The 18,170-nt window shown below is 43.4% G+C and overlaps 1 protein-coding gene across 2 annotated transcripts in view; it reads right to left on the minus strand.

Moving 5' to 3' along the window:
* Unr (cold shock domain-containing Unr) overlaps positions 1–18,170 on the minus strand; it is a 65,898-nt gene that overhangs the window by 38,744 nt on the left and 8,984 nt on the right. The window contains exons 2-5 of one of the 2 annotated variants that reach the window (XM_045746647.2): positions 11,568–13,102; positions 9,885–10,064; positions 6,047–6,243; positions 445–658 (exon numbers count right to left, since the gene is read on the minus strand). In XM_045746647.2, the coding sequence (XP_045602603.2) occupies positions 445–658; positions 6,047–6,243; positions 9,885–10,064; positions 11,568–12,287 (1,311 nt within the window). In that variant the 5' untranslated portion in view covers positions 12,288–13,102. The remainder of the gene's footprint in view (positions 1–444; positions 659–6,046; positions 6,244–9,884; positions 10,065–11,567; positions 13,103–18,170) is intronic. The other variant, XM_045746646.2, reaches the window with a different exon arrangement.

Consider the following 18,170-nt stretch of genomic DNA (forward strand, 5'->3'; position numbering starts at 1 on the left):
GGGGTGTGGCAAGGGTGTGGCAGACAGGGGTGGCAAGGGCAGTGCTAGAGATCGGGTGACAAGGGCAGTGCTAGAGATCGGGAGACAATGGCCGTGCTAGAGATCGGGTGACAAGGGCAGTGCTAGAGATCGGGAGACAATGGCGGTGCTAGAGATCGGGTGACAAGGGCCGTGCTAGAGATCGGGTGACAATGGCCGTGCTAGAGATCGGGTGACAAGGGCCGTGCTAGAGATCGGGTGACAAGGGCCGTGCTAGAGATCGGGTGACAAGGGCCGTGCTAGAGATCGGGTGACAAGGGCGGTGCTAGAGATCGGGTGACAATGGCCGTGCTAGAGATCGGGAGACAAGGGCCGTGCTAGAGATCGGGTGACAATGGCCGTGCTAGAGATCGGGTGACAATGGCGGTGGTAGTGATGGAGGACTAAAACAAACAAACAACTTACATTGCGCGTCTGGATGTAGAACTCCACATCATCGCCAAGCTTCAGCCCTCCAGGAATATTCTTAGCTTCAGAAAAGTGGAAGAATATCTCGTCGACAACGTCTGCTCGCTCAATAAAGCCATACGAATCTTTGATGGTGCTAACTACACCTTGGTACTTGACTGGCTGTGCAGGGTTCTCCAAGCGAACATGGCGAGCAGCTAGGTTGCCTGTCCTGTTTAAAAGGTACAACAATTAAAACAAACTAATTTAAATTGAGATCAAAATTAGCAATTAGGTTCAGATTTTCAATGAATAAATAAAATATTCAATATTGCCAGTTGTACACGTCCTCAGGTCTTAAGAGTCGGAGAAGATAAGTGGCACATTTCCCACATTACAGGTGCCAGAGGAAGACATCTTTATCTTGGGAACCATATTCCCACATGAAATTAAAAGGCCATAATACTCCAATAAAAACTCTCCCAAGTGTAATTGATTGCGTAGTGAGATGTCTAGTGAAATGTAATATGATGATCATCACCACAATTATATGTTCAGAGTTCAGAGGCTGAATATAAAAAACATGAAAAAACTGACCAGAGGGAGGGAGGGAGGCCGGGGAGCCTCCGGTCTCACCCAGAAAATGGCGTCTCATTACATTCAATGCTAGTTTTCTGTGGAGAGCCCCATCGGCACCCCGGAGCTACCTAACCAAAGATAACGGGAAAGAGGGACTTACCCGGGCGGTGGCTGCCACTCGCGCCTCAACTCGAAGTACTGTAGAGACAACTGGCTGCAACCTTCGACCCAAGGTTACACACACCCGAGAGGGTCCAGGAATATTAACGAGGTATCATGCGGCCAGAACCCTGTTTGACCTCCAAAAGCCCTGTGCCTGAATGTCAGCCCAGGATATATTACCAAAAACATCAGCCAAAACCGCGAACTTATGAACGTCGCGGGCATGGGAATAGACCACAGGATGGCCGGACCGAATAATCCTGTCATCCTGTCAATCGGGACGTGCCAATACATGTCCTGAAGATCCAGGGACACCATCCAGGTGCCCAGCTCCAAAAGCAGCCGAACCTGGGACAGTCGTCATCCGAAAGGATGTGCAAAAGACCTAGGTGTTCAGATGGGACAAATCCAGAATGTCCGTGGAAATAAACATTCCACATAACTGGGCTCTAGGAGACTAACTGTAGCCCTACGTGTGTGGAAAGTCCACATGGAAAAAGTAAAAAAAATTGCAGTTTGGCAGCAGAATGCTGCTTCGGGAAACTTTCCTTATGAAGACTACTCAACAGCCTGGTCGATAGAGCTTCGGCCTCACACACATGGGGTCCATGGTTCAAGTCTCTAGACCCCAGGTGAAATGGAATGACTACATAGCACTTGGAAAGGGTATGATGACAAGCAACCAATGTACAGGCATAAGTAGAACCCAATGTCTTTCTTCACAGAAGTAGTTAGGAGTTTTTCTTTGCTAGTAGTCATTGCAGGAGGGTTTCCAAATACCATTTTTTTGCAACGAATGACATTATCAACGTGCTTAACACTATCGGTAACTTTGGACAGGACATGCGTCCATTATTTTTCTCCCGAGTCCTAACTTTGGACCGGACTTGCGTCCACTACAAAAAATATTTGTATAAAATTCATTTTTTATCCAATCGACCTCGGGATAGTATCAAAATAAGTGCCTTTAGATTGCGCACAACTTAATACAAAATGAAACGATGTCCGAACACTTGAAAGATTATAAATATGCTTTTGGTCAAAATATTAAAATATTTTAAAATTCTATTTATTATCCTATTATCTTGGGACTAGTTTTAAAATGCGCCCCTTTACGCCGCGAACAATTTGATACCAAAATGAAAGATGTAACACAAAAATTTATGTCAAAACACTGGAAAGATATAAATAATTTTGTGATGATTAGCGTCCAGAATTAAAATATTTGTTAAAATTCCAGTTATTGTTCTATTATTATGGGACTAGTTTTAAAATACGCGCCTTTTTATTGCGAACAATTTGATACCAAAATGAAAGACGTAACACGAAATTTGATGTTATCAAATTGAACGAGTATACACATTAAGTTGCAGTGTACAAATTGGTGCTCGTTCACGGGTATCTTTAGGCTTTTCTGCGGGGAGGCACTCCAGGCTTTTGTACATTATATTCATACACATCTGTAGGGAATTTAATTGTGAACACAATGATACCAAAACGAGCGACATAGCACGAGAATTAAGGTGAGAAAGCTGAAACGAGTATACACATTTAAGTGTCACCGCGCGCTTACCCGCACGCTCAGTGCATGACCCCTAAGTCGACCGCGCGCCTGCCCGGTGAGCGATAGTGTTAACTGTTCTGCAGAATTTATATGCAAACTACTACTGGTTAATAATTTTCAACTTTGAGTCTCGACTAAAGCCATCTCATTTGTGGTCAGGAATGTCAGGTCCGTGCTTCATCGAAGATGTTGCTACAGTTTATCACATACACAACTCGGCATCTTTGGAAGATGCAATCTGCATACATAGTCCAGTCATGGTATGTGTCCCTCTTATATTTCTCATGTACACATGTCCTTTTCTAAATCCATATTGCAAACTGCCATCATTTATTTTCATGATGAGTTTCTGCTTATGTGCCTGAGCAATAAAAGCTGACCCCGTGCTGCGCTGGAAGGTCAGTTACCTAGATTGTACCTGGATAGGGTTCTGAGAGTTCTACTTTCCAAGCCCAACCCAGGGCCAGGCTTTACTTGTGAAAGCTTGGTCCAATAGGTTGTTGCTTGGAGCGGCCCACATTCCACCACAGTCCAGTTGGTCCAGCCTTTCTTGCAGAAAACCAGCGTTAATATAATGAAACGCCATTTTCTGGGCGAAACCCGGAGGCTCCCCGGAGCTATCCAGGTTAATGTCAGACTTTGGCATCAGTCATGTGTATGGAGTTCTGTGGGCCTAACGGGGACCACGAGCCAGAACCTGGCCCCCTCAGAAGAAGCATGAGCAGCAAGGGCCTTCAGAAACCCCCGTGTGGTTGGAAGCATTCTGTGTCTGCCATTGACCGGGTCAGGCACCCAGAAAGGCAAGCGTTCCAAAACAAACCTCTATTCTGGTGAAAATTGCTACAAAAAGGCGAACAAGTGTATAACACTCCCCAAAAAGAAACGAGCAAACAATCATGACATTACACGTCGCCACGCTGCTGTCTGTGCAGCTCCTCCCCTCCTTGGGAGGGCGAAGGGAAGTCCCAGACCCCGTGCTGGCCATCCACCCTTCAGTTCTGAGGCTGGACATCAAAACACGAAATACTGCTGACCGTGGGGAGGGAGGGATGCCGGGTAGCCTCCGAGCGTCACCCAGAAAATGGCGTTTCATTACATTCATCGCTGGTTTTCTTGGAGGAGAGCCCCTTCGGCTCCCAGGAGCAAACTACAGAGCCCCTTCGGCTCCCAGGAGCAAACTACCCACAGAGGAAAATTAGAGGGACTTACTGGTCGGGGGAGCCGGTCGGCCAAGCGGACAGCACGCTGGACTTGTGATCCTGTGGTCCTGGGTTCGATCCCAGGCACCGGCGAGAAACAATGGGCAGAGTTTCTTTCACCCTATGCCCCTGTTACCTAGCAGTAAAATAGGTACCTGGGTGTTAGTCAGCTGTCACGGGCTGCTTCCTGGGGGTGGAGGCCTGGTCGAGGACCGGGCCGCGGGGACACTAAAAGCCCCGAAATCATCTCAAGATAACCTACCCGGGAGGCAGTCGGCGCTCACTCCTCAACACGAAGTCGAGACAACTGGCTGCAACCGCCGACCCAAAGTGACACAGGACCCAACTAGGCCCCCCTCTAGCATCAGCCTTAATACTGATGAGTGGATGGCCGGTGCAAGGGTCTGGGGCTCCCCCTTCCCCCTCCCGGGGAGGAGGGAGCTGCGCAGACAGCGGCGTGGCGACGAGTGACGTCATGATCGTTTGATTGTTTCTTTTTGGGGAGTTCTATACACTTTTTCGCCTTTTTGTAGCAATTTTCACCACAATAGGGGTTTGTTTTGGGATGCTAACCTTTCTGGGTACCTGACCCGGTCGATGGCAGACATAGAATGCTTCCAACCATACGGGGGTTTCTATAGGCCATTGCTCCTTGTGCCTCTTCTGAGGCGGCCAGGTTCTGGCTTGTGGTCCCCGGTAGGCCCACAGAGCTCCATACACATGACTGATGCCAATGTCTGACATTAGCATATCAGCCTGGATAGCTCCAGGAAGCCAAAGGGGCTCCCCCCAGAAACCTGTCCAATTTTTTTTAAATAAAGACGTACACTTTTGTTCCAGCAACATTTCTTATACTGGTTGGGAGGATATTGAACAACCATGGTTTTCTGATATTCATAGTGTTTTCTGATTGTGCCAATGTCATCTCTACTCTTCACTAGCTCAATTTTGTATTTCCTTCCATATCTTTCACTCCAGTATGTTATTTTACCGAGCAAATTTACCATGCAGCCCTCCAGTATGTCCATGTACAGTGTATATATTCGATACCTCTTGTCTTCTTTCTAGAGAGTACATTTTGAGAGCTTTGACACGATCCCAATAGTTTAGGGGTTTATCGTGTCTATGCATGCTGCATGTTCTCTTTATTCCCTTTATTTCAGCAATCTCTCCTGCAGTGAAGAAAGGAGTGAGAATGGAGCAATACTCAAAACAGAACAGCACAAGTGATTTGAATAGTATGAGCATTGTGATAGGATCTCTAGATATGAAGACACTTAATCCATCCTATCATTTTTCAAGCCAACACTATATTTGCTTGATTATGTTCCGTAAACGTTAGTCATCAGACATCATTATTCCCAGATCCTTTAGATGATGATTTACTAGTATGGGCAGATTTGATTGTGCTTTGTTCTCCAGGTGAACAGGCCTGGCATAGATTACCTTGAGGTTACATTGAGATGATTTCGGGGCTTTTTAGTGTCCCCGCGGCCCGGTCCTTGACCAGGCCTCCACCCCCAGGAAGCAGCCCGTGACAGCTGACTAACACCCAGGTACTACTGCAGAGAAAGCAGGTAAACAATGCCTTCACATCCACCTTCTAGACCAGGGGTTATTACCCTGGGGTCCATAGATGGGTTTGAGGGAGGTCCAGCAAAATCAAATAAAAATTTAACATTTAGTCACTATATTTTGATATCAAGCTGTTGTTTTTGTCAATACAGTATATATATACAAGATATCATATGTGCATTTTTTCTAGGGAAGGGGTCCAAAGCTTGCATCAGGGTTTCAAATGGGTGCAAGACTTAAAAGATTAAGAACCACTGTTCTAGATGGATAGTCAGTCAGTTAAATAATTAATACCCACTTTTAGCCATGTTGTAAAACAGCTGCAATAGCTGTCAGGGGCCAAATTCAAAATGCCTTAACAGTATCTAGATCAGTTCCCAAATCTTTTTTTTTATAACTTATTTTACTAATGTTTTCAACTTTTTTCAAAATTAAAATGTCACAAATTTTGACCCTGTCCAAGATCTTTTGACAAGATAGCTAATAAATGAACTTCATTCACAAAGTCATTTTAAAACACCACACAAACTTGAAGTCATACCTTTGGTTGGTAGCAATCTGGAAGCTGACTTTATCTCCGGGTTTAAGAGTTACATAGCCCTCAACATCTTCCTTGCCATACGGAAGGAAGAAACACTCTCCACGATTCTCATAAGTGATTCGTCCCTGATGCTCTCCTCCTGATTCACTACGCAGCTCCGTCGTAACGATGCCTATCACTCTCTCCTCGCTCAGAACCTGATCACCATCACAATAATAAATTTGCATTAACAATTAACATAAAACAAGCTAAATTTGATTACACTAATTGAAAATTGATGGTATCTTAAGGAAGTCTACAGTGAAGTTTAAAATAGAATGGTTAGGGTCAATTAATCAAAATCTGCAGATTTTCTCAATTTTATACACCTTGTGGCAGAATATTGGCCCAATAATGTCTAGGTTAACCAATATTTTATTTATCCAACATTTTTATAGATATAAAATTGGATTTGTCTAAATTAAAAAGAAAAAAAGTGTCCATGTAATAAAAATGTCTCTTTCTGGTGAGACCTTGGAGGTTACCTGGATATATCCACCCAATTTGAGAAACATCAGGCCCTTGTGACCCATTATAAACCTATTGGGGACCAGAAACCATAACTTGGCCAACTCTCTCTCATATCAGGAGGTGGTCATCGTAAAGGTAGAGAGAACACAGACAACAGCAAGGTAAACCATAACGTGGAAATCGAGACCCTGAAATGATTCATCAGATTGCGAGGCAACAAACTCTTAGTAATAGCTGCATTCCACCAGGTGCCTGTGCAGCTAGCTACTTGGCCCCCCCAACTGACATGTTAAGACATTTAGCCAAAAAGAAGTAGAACCAAAGCCTGAAATAGATATGGAAGGGGCCCAGGGAGCCTCCACGAACTTCCATTATTTCATTACATTCAATGCCGATTTTCTTGGAAGGCACTTATGGAGGCTTCCTGGTGCTATGTCAACACAGAACAAAATTATAAGGGGAATTCACCCAGAGCAGAGGAGAACTACAGACAGTAATCCCCACAAGAGAGTGAATAAGCAAAGTTTACTGTTGCAAATCCACACAAGTCCACTGAGGACCAGGCATGGTCATCAAGCCACCAACACTGTTGAATTGCTAATACCTCAGAGCCCAAATATCTGCCCACGACATTAGAAAAAAAAAACAGAGCACGAGAGTAAACTGCAGGCTGGCTAAATTTAATACCATGGAAAAGCTGACACAAATGGGTCCTGGAACAAGGGACCAGGAACACCGGATCCACAGAGCATGGTGCAGCAATAACGGAAAATGGCTGCAACCAAACCAACCAAATGTCAATCTCCAAAGGAGCCCCTCCAGAAACTTATGGTCTCATTCTTATCCAGAAAATACGGAGGGTGACGTAAATGAAGGAAACTACCGCTCAGGCCAAAAGTATAGAAGCCCTGCTTTCAGAGGAGAGCACAAAGCTCCCTAAACCTATATTCAAAAGCAAGACAGCAAAAACACAGCACTGATTGATTGATAAAAATTAAGTCACCCAAAACGTCGCACAAGCATCAATAGCCCATAAGAACACAGCATTAAAGAAGTAATCCTGGACTGAAGGGATGACAGAACTGAAGACAGAAAAACCAGAACTTTAACCATAGACAAGAAGGCTCAGGAAGAACATAAGCAGACTCAAGGTGAAAAACCCAGTATTGAATATAATAAAATGTCTTCATTCTGGTAGAGCCCCGGTGGCTCCCTTAAGTTCTCTCTCTCTAATATTGACCCACTTTAATGGGGGGTCACATCCGTCACAGGAGTTCTGTTGTTTGCAGCCTTCTTTTCTCGTAAAGAATGAGCCTGTGGGCTTCCAGAAGTGATTGATGCTCGGTTGCTTATGCTGGGAGTGTGTCATTTGTTGTCTGGTGGCAGCTCTTTACCGGTACCCGTGTGTCGCTGGTTCTTCCTTGGTGGATGCCTTCTTGGTTGACCTTGGCCCCTTTCCAAGGCTAGCATTTGCCAGGTAATCTGTAGTATCATTAAATCTTATCTTGCGAACATCATGGAGCCGGTCGGCCGAGCGGACAGCACGCTGGTCTTGTGATCCTGTGGTCCTGGGTTCAATCCCAGGCGCCGGCGAGAAACAATGGGCAGAGTTTCTTTCACCCTATGCCCCTGTTACCTAGCAGTAAAATAGGTACCTGGGTGTTAGTCAGCTGTCACGGGCTGCTTCCTGGGGGTGGAGGCCTGGTCGAGGACCGGGCCGCGGGGACACTAAAAGCCCCGAAATCATCTCAAGATAACCTCAAGAATCATGATCTACCCTCTAGATCATGATGTTCGCAAGTACGTGACTTTGGCTGCAGTCTTCTCCAATATGTTCCCAGTAATTTAGGTGGTTTATTGAGTAGATTCTAGCATGAAAGGATCTCTGCACACACTCCAGGCCAGCAATTTCTTTAGCTTTGAAAGGGGCTGTTATTGTGCAACAGTATTCCACTCTAGAGAACATTAGCATCTTGAAAAGTAACATCACTGGTATAGCATCTCTTGTTTGAAAGGTCCTTGTTATCCAACCTGTCATTTTTCTTGCAGTTGTGGCGGCTACTTTACTGTGTTCTTTATTAAAGGTAATGTCTTCTGCCACGATTACACACACAAATTCTTTACTTTCTCTTACATTCTATGGTATAATTTGACCGTTTTGTATGTGGTTTCTGTTTATATTTTTTCATTTTTTCCTAAAGTGCAAGATAATTTATCTTCATTAAATACCGACATGAATATATTTAAGCATTCCAATATTCCATACACAAATTTCTCAAAAGACACACTATTGAATATTATTACAGAGAAGACAAAAACAAAACTGGAGACATTTCCATATTTAGACTAAGTTGACTAACTTAAATTCCAGTTGGAATTCTTTGAAAAACTTCAACTAGTTCTTGGCCTGACTCCATCTTTCACTTGTATACAACCGAGCACAAGGTATCAGTGGTGACTGGCTCCAGTTGGCACTTGGTAATTGAAGTTCTCTGCACCTGCCTCATTTTGTGGTCAACACCAGACCACCTTCAGCTGGGTGGGGCATCACCTCTTGTCAACTCTGGTTGATTCCTGGTTGATGGGGTTCTGGGGGTTCTACTCCCCAATCCCAGCCCGAGGCCAGGCTTGACTTGTGAGAGTTTGGTCCACCAGGCTGTCGCTTGGAGCGGCCCGCAGGCCCACATACCCACCACAGCCCGATTGGTCGGCACTCCTTGGAGTCTGATTCATTGCCTCGTGAAATGTTTGTCCAGTGAATCGGCCAATTTTGCTATCCATATTTCATACCTCCATGAAATGGAGGTATGAAATACCTGAAATACCCGTTTGTTGTGCAGTGTAGTGTAGTGTAGTGTAGTACAGTGCAATATTTCTCCTAGCATTCCTAGAAGTAGTCTTGGAGTGAAGATAAACGAACCCAATGAAGGTCAATTGGGATGGGGAAATATCCAATCTCCTCCTAATCCCACTTACAAAGTAAGGACGTTTGCATAGATCTCTGCTGCCTAGGGAAGTAAAGGTTGCCCCTGCTCTGGCTGTCACTAGGTCTTGTACTTTTAAGACAATGCCCAAGGCAGCAATCGAGTGGGGTTTCATCAATCACTAGTATATAACAATATACTAGTGATTTTGGCTCGCTCAAAAGCCTTAATATTGTTTTGGGAGGACAATACGCCATTGTCCCAAAAGTGAGAAATGTCACAATAACAATAAAAAATGAATTATATACTAACCTCGTTAGTGAAAAGCTAAGCGATTATTGCTCAAGATGATTGTTTATGACCATTTAATCAAGATTCAAGATATTATGGGATTGAAAACTTACCACTTCTGGTGAAATCTTAGTAACTGCAGATGCAATAGGTTTGCCTGTACGCCTATCAAAGGTCACCTCAAACTCCACAGGATCACCAATGCGGAGATGCTCCGTGTTGCCATCAAACTGTGAGAAGTGAAAGAAGAGTCTTGCCTGTCGCTCACAGCACTGAATAAAGCCATACGTTTGCTGAAATAAAGAACACAAGATCATAAGTATAAACTACAGGTCTCTAGCTCATACAAGGCAGCTCCTATTTATATCCAACCAAACTCACCCATGTCTAACTTTTACTTGAAATAATTCAGCTATCCCAGGCCTATTACTACCCAGTAACTTGTTTCATAAATCTACACCCCAATTCTCCAAACAAGTATTTACCCAGGTCTTAATTTCAACAGTTAAACTGCACAATGACTTTTTGGCTCACAGGCCCTACTAATCATGACTTTATACTGCATTTGTAATCATGACGGGAGGGTAAGGGAGCCGGTCGGCTGAGCGGACAGCACGCTGGACTTGTGATCCTGTGGTCCTGGGTTCGATCCCAGGCACCGGCAAGAAACAATGGGCAGAGTTTCTTTCACCCTATGCCCCTGTTGCCTAGCAGTAAAATAGGTACCTGGGTGTTAGTCAGCTGTCACGGGCTGCTTCCTGGGGGTGGAGGCCTGGTCGAGGACCGGGCCGCGGGGACACTAAAAAGCCCCGAAATCATCTCAAGATAACCTCAAGAAGATGACTAAGCTTATATTTGGTTATTCTATTCAGATCATCTGGGCTTAAAGTTTGAACTTTACATTTGTCATTATTAAACTGAATTTACCAATCTTTCATTTATTTCAAAGGCCTATGTCATTTTATTGGAATTTTGAGTTTGCTGAATACATTTACCACTACATTTATATTATCTTTAAAACTGCCAATGTTGCTGGTCAATCCTGTGTCAAACATTTCTATACTGTATATGATAATTAACATATGCCCCAAGACAAAGCCCTGAGGCATTCCACTTGCAATGTTTTTCAATACAGATTTCAGTTTATTTACGCTGTGTCCTTTGAAATAACTTTGTCTTTATTTGACTTAGGATTTGACCCAAAGTTCAAGCATGAGTAGCCCTAAAGTAAAGCCGTGTTGTAAATCTTTTATAATCTATGCTTTTCAAGATGGATGTAAATGTCTTTAGCCATTATTTATACAAGCCATTTTGCCGCAAGCTGACTGGTAGTTCAACAAACAAACTTTTCCCTCAAACATTGTTCGCCACAGTTGCGACTCTCCATGACTGGTATAATCCTGTACTCAGAGAAGTGGTGGGGAAGAATGCTAATTTTAAAAAGGGAATTTAATGTTAATTTTTTATATACGAAATAAGTATATTTGTGTGTTCAATATAAGGCATAGAATAATCTAACGAGTTCCAATAGCTTGCCCAAGGTCTAAATCCTAATTAACATGAGCACGGTGTGGAGGAAGACGGTGGATATGGAACGGCAATATCAAGACAGGAATGATACGTTCAGACAGGGCAGCAGAGAGCTCGTCTATCAGTCACCCCCCCCCCCCTACCTTGGAACACAACCCATGGCTAATACATTACCAACACCTCAAATGTAGATATTTAAGTCAACTTAAGTACAGTATATACATTATATTTCAAAAGTAGTGACATTACATTTACTTAACACTTACCAACAATTTTTCAATGATGCCAGTTTCTCGCACACTCTGGCTATTGTTGCTAGAAATTCCATTACTATGCGAGTAAGAGTTATTGGAGTCTTGGCTATTTGACTCTGATGGGAACCCATTGGCATTGAGGGTGAAAGTTCCAATTTTGAAATCAGCAACAGGAGGAGTGTATTGTGAACTTGAATTAGAGTTATAGTAATTGGATGTAGAAGTTAGCTGTGGGGAACGTGGAGGACCCTGAGATGGTGGTGGTGGTGGCTGCTGTGATTGTTGCTGTTGCTGTTGCTGCTGTTGCTGCTGCTGCTGCTGCTGCTGCTGCTGTTGCTGCTGCTGCTGTTGTTGCTGCTGCTGCTGCTGTGGCTGCTGTTGTTGCTGCTGCTGCTGTGACTGTTGCTGCTGCTGTGAATGCTGCTGAGAATGCTGCTGTGAATGGTTATTAGCTTGATGATTTGACTGGTGGTTTGACTGGTGAACAGACTGATTGGACTGTTGACTCGACTGGTGATTATTCATATGGGAGGAAAATACGTTGTGTTGTGGCGTGGGACATATAAAGCTAGGAGAGAGCGGAGCCATGTTGCTGCGAGACTGGTGGTGGTTGGAGAGTGGAGAATCATAAAAACCATTGTATCGACTGTGGTGTTGCAGGCTTCCCCCGTTGTATTCCAGTACTGCTGGTTCAGAGATTGGCGGCTGGAAAAGATTCCACTGAGGATCCATGGTTGGTGTTTTCTACAACAGTACTTTTTGAACACTTAAAAAATATGTTGGCTCCTGTTATCTTCACACTTTCTTTTTTAGGAACAAGGATTACGTAAAATGCTTCAGAGATGAACCATTACATAGGACGCTTGGTCAGTTTTTTTTTTATATTACTGCTTTGATTCACATAGGTTTAAAAGCATAAGATTAGGAGTATTGTCAGATTCACAAAACTTTATAGTCCAAAATAAGTTTCACACCGATATAACTGGATAAAGAAAAAAAAGAAAAAAGAAAAACAGAAAAGGTATACGTGACCAGAAGACAACTTTCAGGATAAACAATACATCTAACAAACACTGACTTTGGTCAACAAAGATTCTACGTAACACAGATTCTTGCGACGAGACCGGTTTACAAAATGCTCAATAAATAGAAGGGGGCGGCATTTGAAAAATAGCACTTCTTTTGTGCCAGGCTGTGTAAGAGAAGACTTTTGTAGTAGTTTGGCGGTGATAACTGGCTTGTATGGGGGTGGTGGTCCTCAGATGTCACTCAGTTGCTTGTGCCGTGCTTCGCTGTGCCAATGGTGCAGGCCAGGCTTGGGGTTGGAACTTGACAAGAATTGTAGCAGTTTCCTTCTACCGTAATGAATGCTAGGACTTGGCAGTTGTGCTTCTTTGGGTTGGCTTGCAGAGGTTGCTTGTAGATTGCTACATCTAGGTAGGCTTGACTTATTACTGGGAACTTGTGGACTTCTAAACTAATTTAAATTGGCTTGGCTGCTGTTTAGTTGATGTTAATTATTCAAGTCTTGAGATGTTCAGACTCTACTGAAAAAATAAAGAGAAAAAACATAAGACAAAGTCTAAATACGGCATACAAGAAAAAATATCTTAACAAAAATACAAATTATTAGGAACTTTCAATGAAATAAAGAGAACATATTCTCAGAGCCTACAAAACGACAGTAAATGCCATTAACCCTTTACCTGTAAAAATACTCATGTTTGGAAACGATATCTTAATTCAGTAGACACACACACTTGTCAAACTGCATAAAACAAAAAACAAGTGTCCTGTATATATTGATAGACAATCATGCCATGACCTTGACATGTCATGGCAAATAAACATCATAGTACAGGCTGTCATCTGAAGACAAAAGTTTAACTATTAAAATTATGAAAGTGTAGTTACTGGAGGAGAGCTACGCTCATGTTGTCCTGCCTTTCCAGTACTCTGTCGTATAATGCTTTGATAATTCCATAATATACTTCCGTATAATAATTCCGTATTCCATATAATGCTTCCGTATAATTCCAGTACGTCGTATAATGCTTTGAAACTACTGTACTGACAGTTTTGGCCTCCACCACCACCTCACTTAGCTTGTTCCAACCATCTACCACTCTGTTTGCAAAAGAGAACTTTCTAATATTTGAAAGTAACTTTCTCTGACTGTAATGAAGCCCACCTTTCTGTTGAGCCCCTCGTGTCTTATGTACCACAATTGCCTATTGAGGAACAGGACCAGACTCTAGTAGGTAGGGAGTGTTGGCAGATACATTATCATAACAGTAATCTGAAGGAAAGACTACCAGAAAGGTTGTGCACCAAAACAAACAACTGGGATGAGGGTGGAAGGGGGGATGGGGAAAGAGGTGCCAACAATTGCAACCTCAATGTGAACTACAGTACTTTATGTACATAATGATTGTCAACGACCAACGCCTAGTTAAGAACACTCATTCGCCTCCCGATGGTGGCCCCAGGGACCCAACAGGTCCCAGCCAGCCATCCCCATCACATGCACGACACTTAAAATACAAACACAACCACCACAAGAATAGCAAGGCGGGAATGGGCAGCATGGACTGCAGGCTGACTAACTGAACCACCCTGCAAACAACCTGAAACAACCAGGCCCAGGAACAAGGAGCCAAATTCACTGGGTTGACAAAAACAGTCTTCCCAAGGGAAGACTTACAGGAACAACCGTGGACATCTTCAAGAGGAAACTAGATTGTTTCCTCCAAGGAGTGCCGGACCAACCGGGCTGTGGTGGGTATGTGGGCCTGCGGGCCGCTCCAAGCAACAGCCTGGTGGACCAAACTCTCACAAGTCAAGCCTGGCCTCGGGCCAGGCTTGGGGAGTAGAACAACTCCCAGAACCCCATCAACAAGGTAACCAATCAACCAGGTAACCAAGGGCTCTGAGTGGTATGCAAGTATTGTACCTTTAAACCTTCCTAACTGAACAATAAAAACCTTGGCCAAAGAAACCAAGCTGCATTCTTTGCCAGAAAGAACAAAGACGGCTGAAGTCAAAGAATTTAACCCCCCTCCCCCCCCATCCCAATTTTTGGGGGAGGTAACCAAAGGAGGTTGGTGAAGCTCACCAACCTCACAATAGAAGGGGGGGGAACCAACAATTTATATAGTCTGCTGAATTGTGTATGGTGTGAAAATTTCATCAAAAACTGACCAAAACTTATGGAGAAGTTCATGAAAAACCCTTAAAATGGCGTTTTGAGATTTGACTTTTCCCACCAAAAATGGAGGGGGTCACAATCCTTAATAATAGCTGTTTTATGGGCTATCACTTCATGGTCGCACTTATCAATGCCCTTGCCAAGTCTGTGTATACATCTGCATATTGTTTTTCTTCTAATGCTTATGATTTTGTCATAGTGGTTGAGTACCTGTGAAAGACAGGATCTTCCTACTCTAAATCCATGCTGACCTGGGTTGTGAAGTTCATAGTTTTCTACAAATCTGGAGATATGATTACAAAACTGAGGTACTGTACTATTATAAATAAAATCTAGATCATCCACCATGAAAATCCCACGTCAACTTCCATCTGTACAGAATGATTATAAGACCTAGCCTTGAGTACCCGTACGTCCCCCCTGAATATCGCCAACAAAACCAACATGTTAAAGATCCAACGGGTCCAAACCAAAGCACCTCGCTTCACGGCGGGCCTGTCGCTGGCAGACAGGGTAAGAACAGACCAGATCCACGAGACACTCATCATATCAATGAACACAGGCTCGGCTACCTGGCCAGAAGGCAGCAGTACCGCATGAAGCACGTGTATGTCCTAGACCCCCGAAGAACCCCACGAAGCAGTAAACACCACCAGTGACTCCGAGATCCATGAACCACCGCACACAACCACAAGAATCACTTTCCAGCAAAAAGTGATCAGACATATCCATGATCAGGCCTTCCCAAGTCCTCAAATACTAAGTGATCTGCCAAACGACCCAGGTAAGTGGCCCATCTCAGACCCGATTTATACCTAATAAAAAAATCAGCAAAATAAAAATACAAATCAACGATAACAAAAAAACTTTTGTGCTACTAGAAGGGTAACTACCTTGATGTTGCCAAGATTAATCTCCTTTAGCCAACTCCAACAGCTTTAGGGTTTCCAGACACCAGCTAGGACACAAACACTAGCCACCCAGCCAATGTACTGACAACCCAACACACCACATACCCAAACAAATGACACACACATGCCAACCCATGGTGGACAGGCCACCAAACCTTCAAACCCCACCTCTCTCTACAGCCGCATCCTCTTCCAGAATTTCACCTCCCCATCCCTCTACCTCCCCCATCCTTCCCAAACCCTTTAGACAACAAAGCGATGCGATATAACTCAATCGCCTACCTCCAGTGATTGAGTCATATCGCCTACCTTTGCTAGATCATGCCGCCTGGTACAGGAACGATTGTGTTAACATATGCTGAATTCCACAAACTACTGGAGGCAGGAATATTCCACCCTTCAATCAGTCAGTGGGTTTCATCTCTCCATATAGTTCCATAAAAGCCTCCAGGGGAGTGGCGTCCTTGAGAGGACTCTTTGATATCTCTCGGAGATTGAGTAACAATCATTTATTTTTTTAATCTGACCTTGTGAGGGCCTGTCACCAGATGTTGGTGGAACCGGCAGACAAATCGAAAACAGGGATCACAACACCTTGTTGCCTGTCTGAACTCATCCGTATGCCTTTCGGTCTATGTAATGCAACACCGACGTAACACCATCGATCAAGTAATTAAGGCTCTTCCCTTTTGCTACACCTACATCAACGATCTTCTGGTGGCCAGTAAATCACCGACAAAACATTTGCTACACCTCCGGCTACTTCTTACCCTTTTGCATGACTGACTTACAATTGAACTCCAAGATTTATCCCACATTGCTTGGACATCTAGTGACACTTGTACGACCTCTTATGGGGTCAGAAACACGTCCCGGCTCCAACTTTTTGGAGGTAATTGCTGGTAAAGGATAATATCCAGAGGTTGAAAATGGGAAACAGATTCACGGAAAATGAAAGGGAAATGTGTGAAACATTAAATGAAAAGTTCCAAAGTGTGTTTGTACAAAATGAAATCTTCCGAGAACCAGACACAATGGGAATTCCAGAGCACAACATAGAGCGGATAGAGGTGTCTAGAGATGAAGTGGAAAATATGCTCAAGGAGCTCAGTAAGAACAAAGCAGCTGGCCCAGATGGAGTTTCACCATGGGTTCTGAGAGAATGTGCATCTGAGCTCAGCATTCCAATTCACCTGATCTTTCAGGCATCCCTGTCTACAGGAATCGTAGCAGACGTGTGGAAACAGGCTAACATAGTTCCAATCTACAAAAATGGCAGCAGGGAAGACCCCCCTCAATTATAGACCTGTATCATTGACAAGTGTAATAGTGAAAGTATTGGAAAAACTAATCAAAACTAAATGGGTAGAACACCTGGAGAGAAATGATATAATATCAGACAGACAGTATGGTTTTCGATCTGGAAGATCCTGTGTATCGAATTTACTCAGTTTCTATGATCGAGCCACAGAGATATTACAGGAAAGAGATGGTTGGGTTGACTGCATCTATCTGGACCTAAAAAAGGCTTTCGACAGAGTTCCACATAAGAGGTTGTTCTGGAAACTGGAAAATATTGGAGGGGTGACAGGTAAGCCTCTAACATGGATGATAAATTTTCTGACTGATAGAAAAATGAGGGCAGTAATCAGAGGTAATGTATCGGAATGGAGAAATGTCACAAGTGGAGTACCACAGGGTTCAGTTCTTGCACCAGTGATGTTTATTGTCTACATAAATGATCTACCAGTTGGTATACAGAATTATATGAACATGTTTGCTGATGATGCTAAGATAATAGGAAGGATAAGAAATTTAGACGATTGTCATGCCCGTCAAGATGACCTGGACAAAATAAGTATATGGAGCACCACTTGGCAAATGGAATTTAATGTTAATAAATGTCATGTTATGGAATGTGGAATAGGAGAACATAGACCCCACACAACCTATATATTATGTGAGAAATCTTTAAAGAATTCTGATAAAGAGATCTAGGAGTGGTTCTAGATAGAAAACTATCACCTGAGGACCACAAAGAATATTGTGCAAGGAGCCTATGCAATGCTTTCTAACTTCAGAATTGCATTTAAATACATGGATGGCGATATACTAAAGAAATTGTTCATGACTTTTGTTAGGCCAAAGCTGGAATATGCAGCTGTTGTGTGGTGCCCATATCTTAAGAAGCACATCAACAAACTGGAAAAGGTGCAAAGACATGCTACTAAGTGGCTCCCAGAACTGAAGGGCAAGAGCTACGAGGAGAGGTTAGAAGCATTAAATATGCCAAAACTAGAAGACAGAAGAAAAAGAGGCGATATGATCACTACGTACAAAATAGTAACAGGAATTGATAAAATCGACAGGGAAGACTTCCCGAGACCTGGAACTTCAAGAACAAGAGGTCATAGATTTAAACTAGCTAAACACAGATGCCGAAGAAATATAAGAAAATTCACCTTCGCAAATAGAGTGGTAGACGGTTGGAACAAG

The sequence above is a fragment of the Procambarus clarkii genome, chromosome 3 (genome assembly GCF_040958095.1).
Source record: "Procambarus clarkii isolate CNS0578487 chromosome 3, FALCON_Pclarkii_2.0, whole genome shotgun sequence".
Taxonomy (NCBI): Eukaryota; Metazoa; Arthropoda; class Malacostraca; order Decapoda; family Cambaridae; genus Procambarus; species Procambarus clarkii.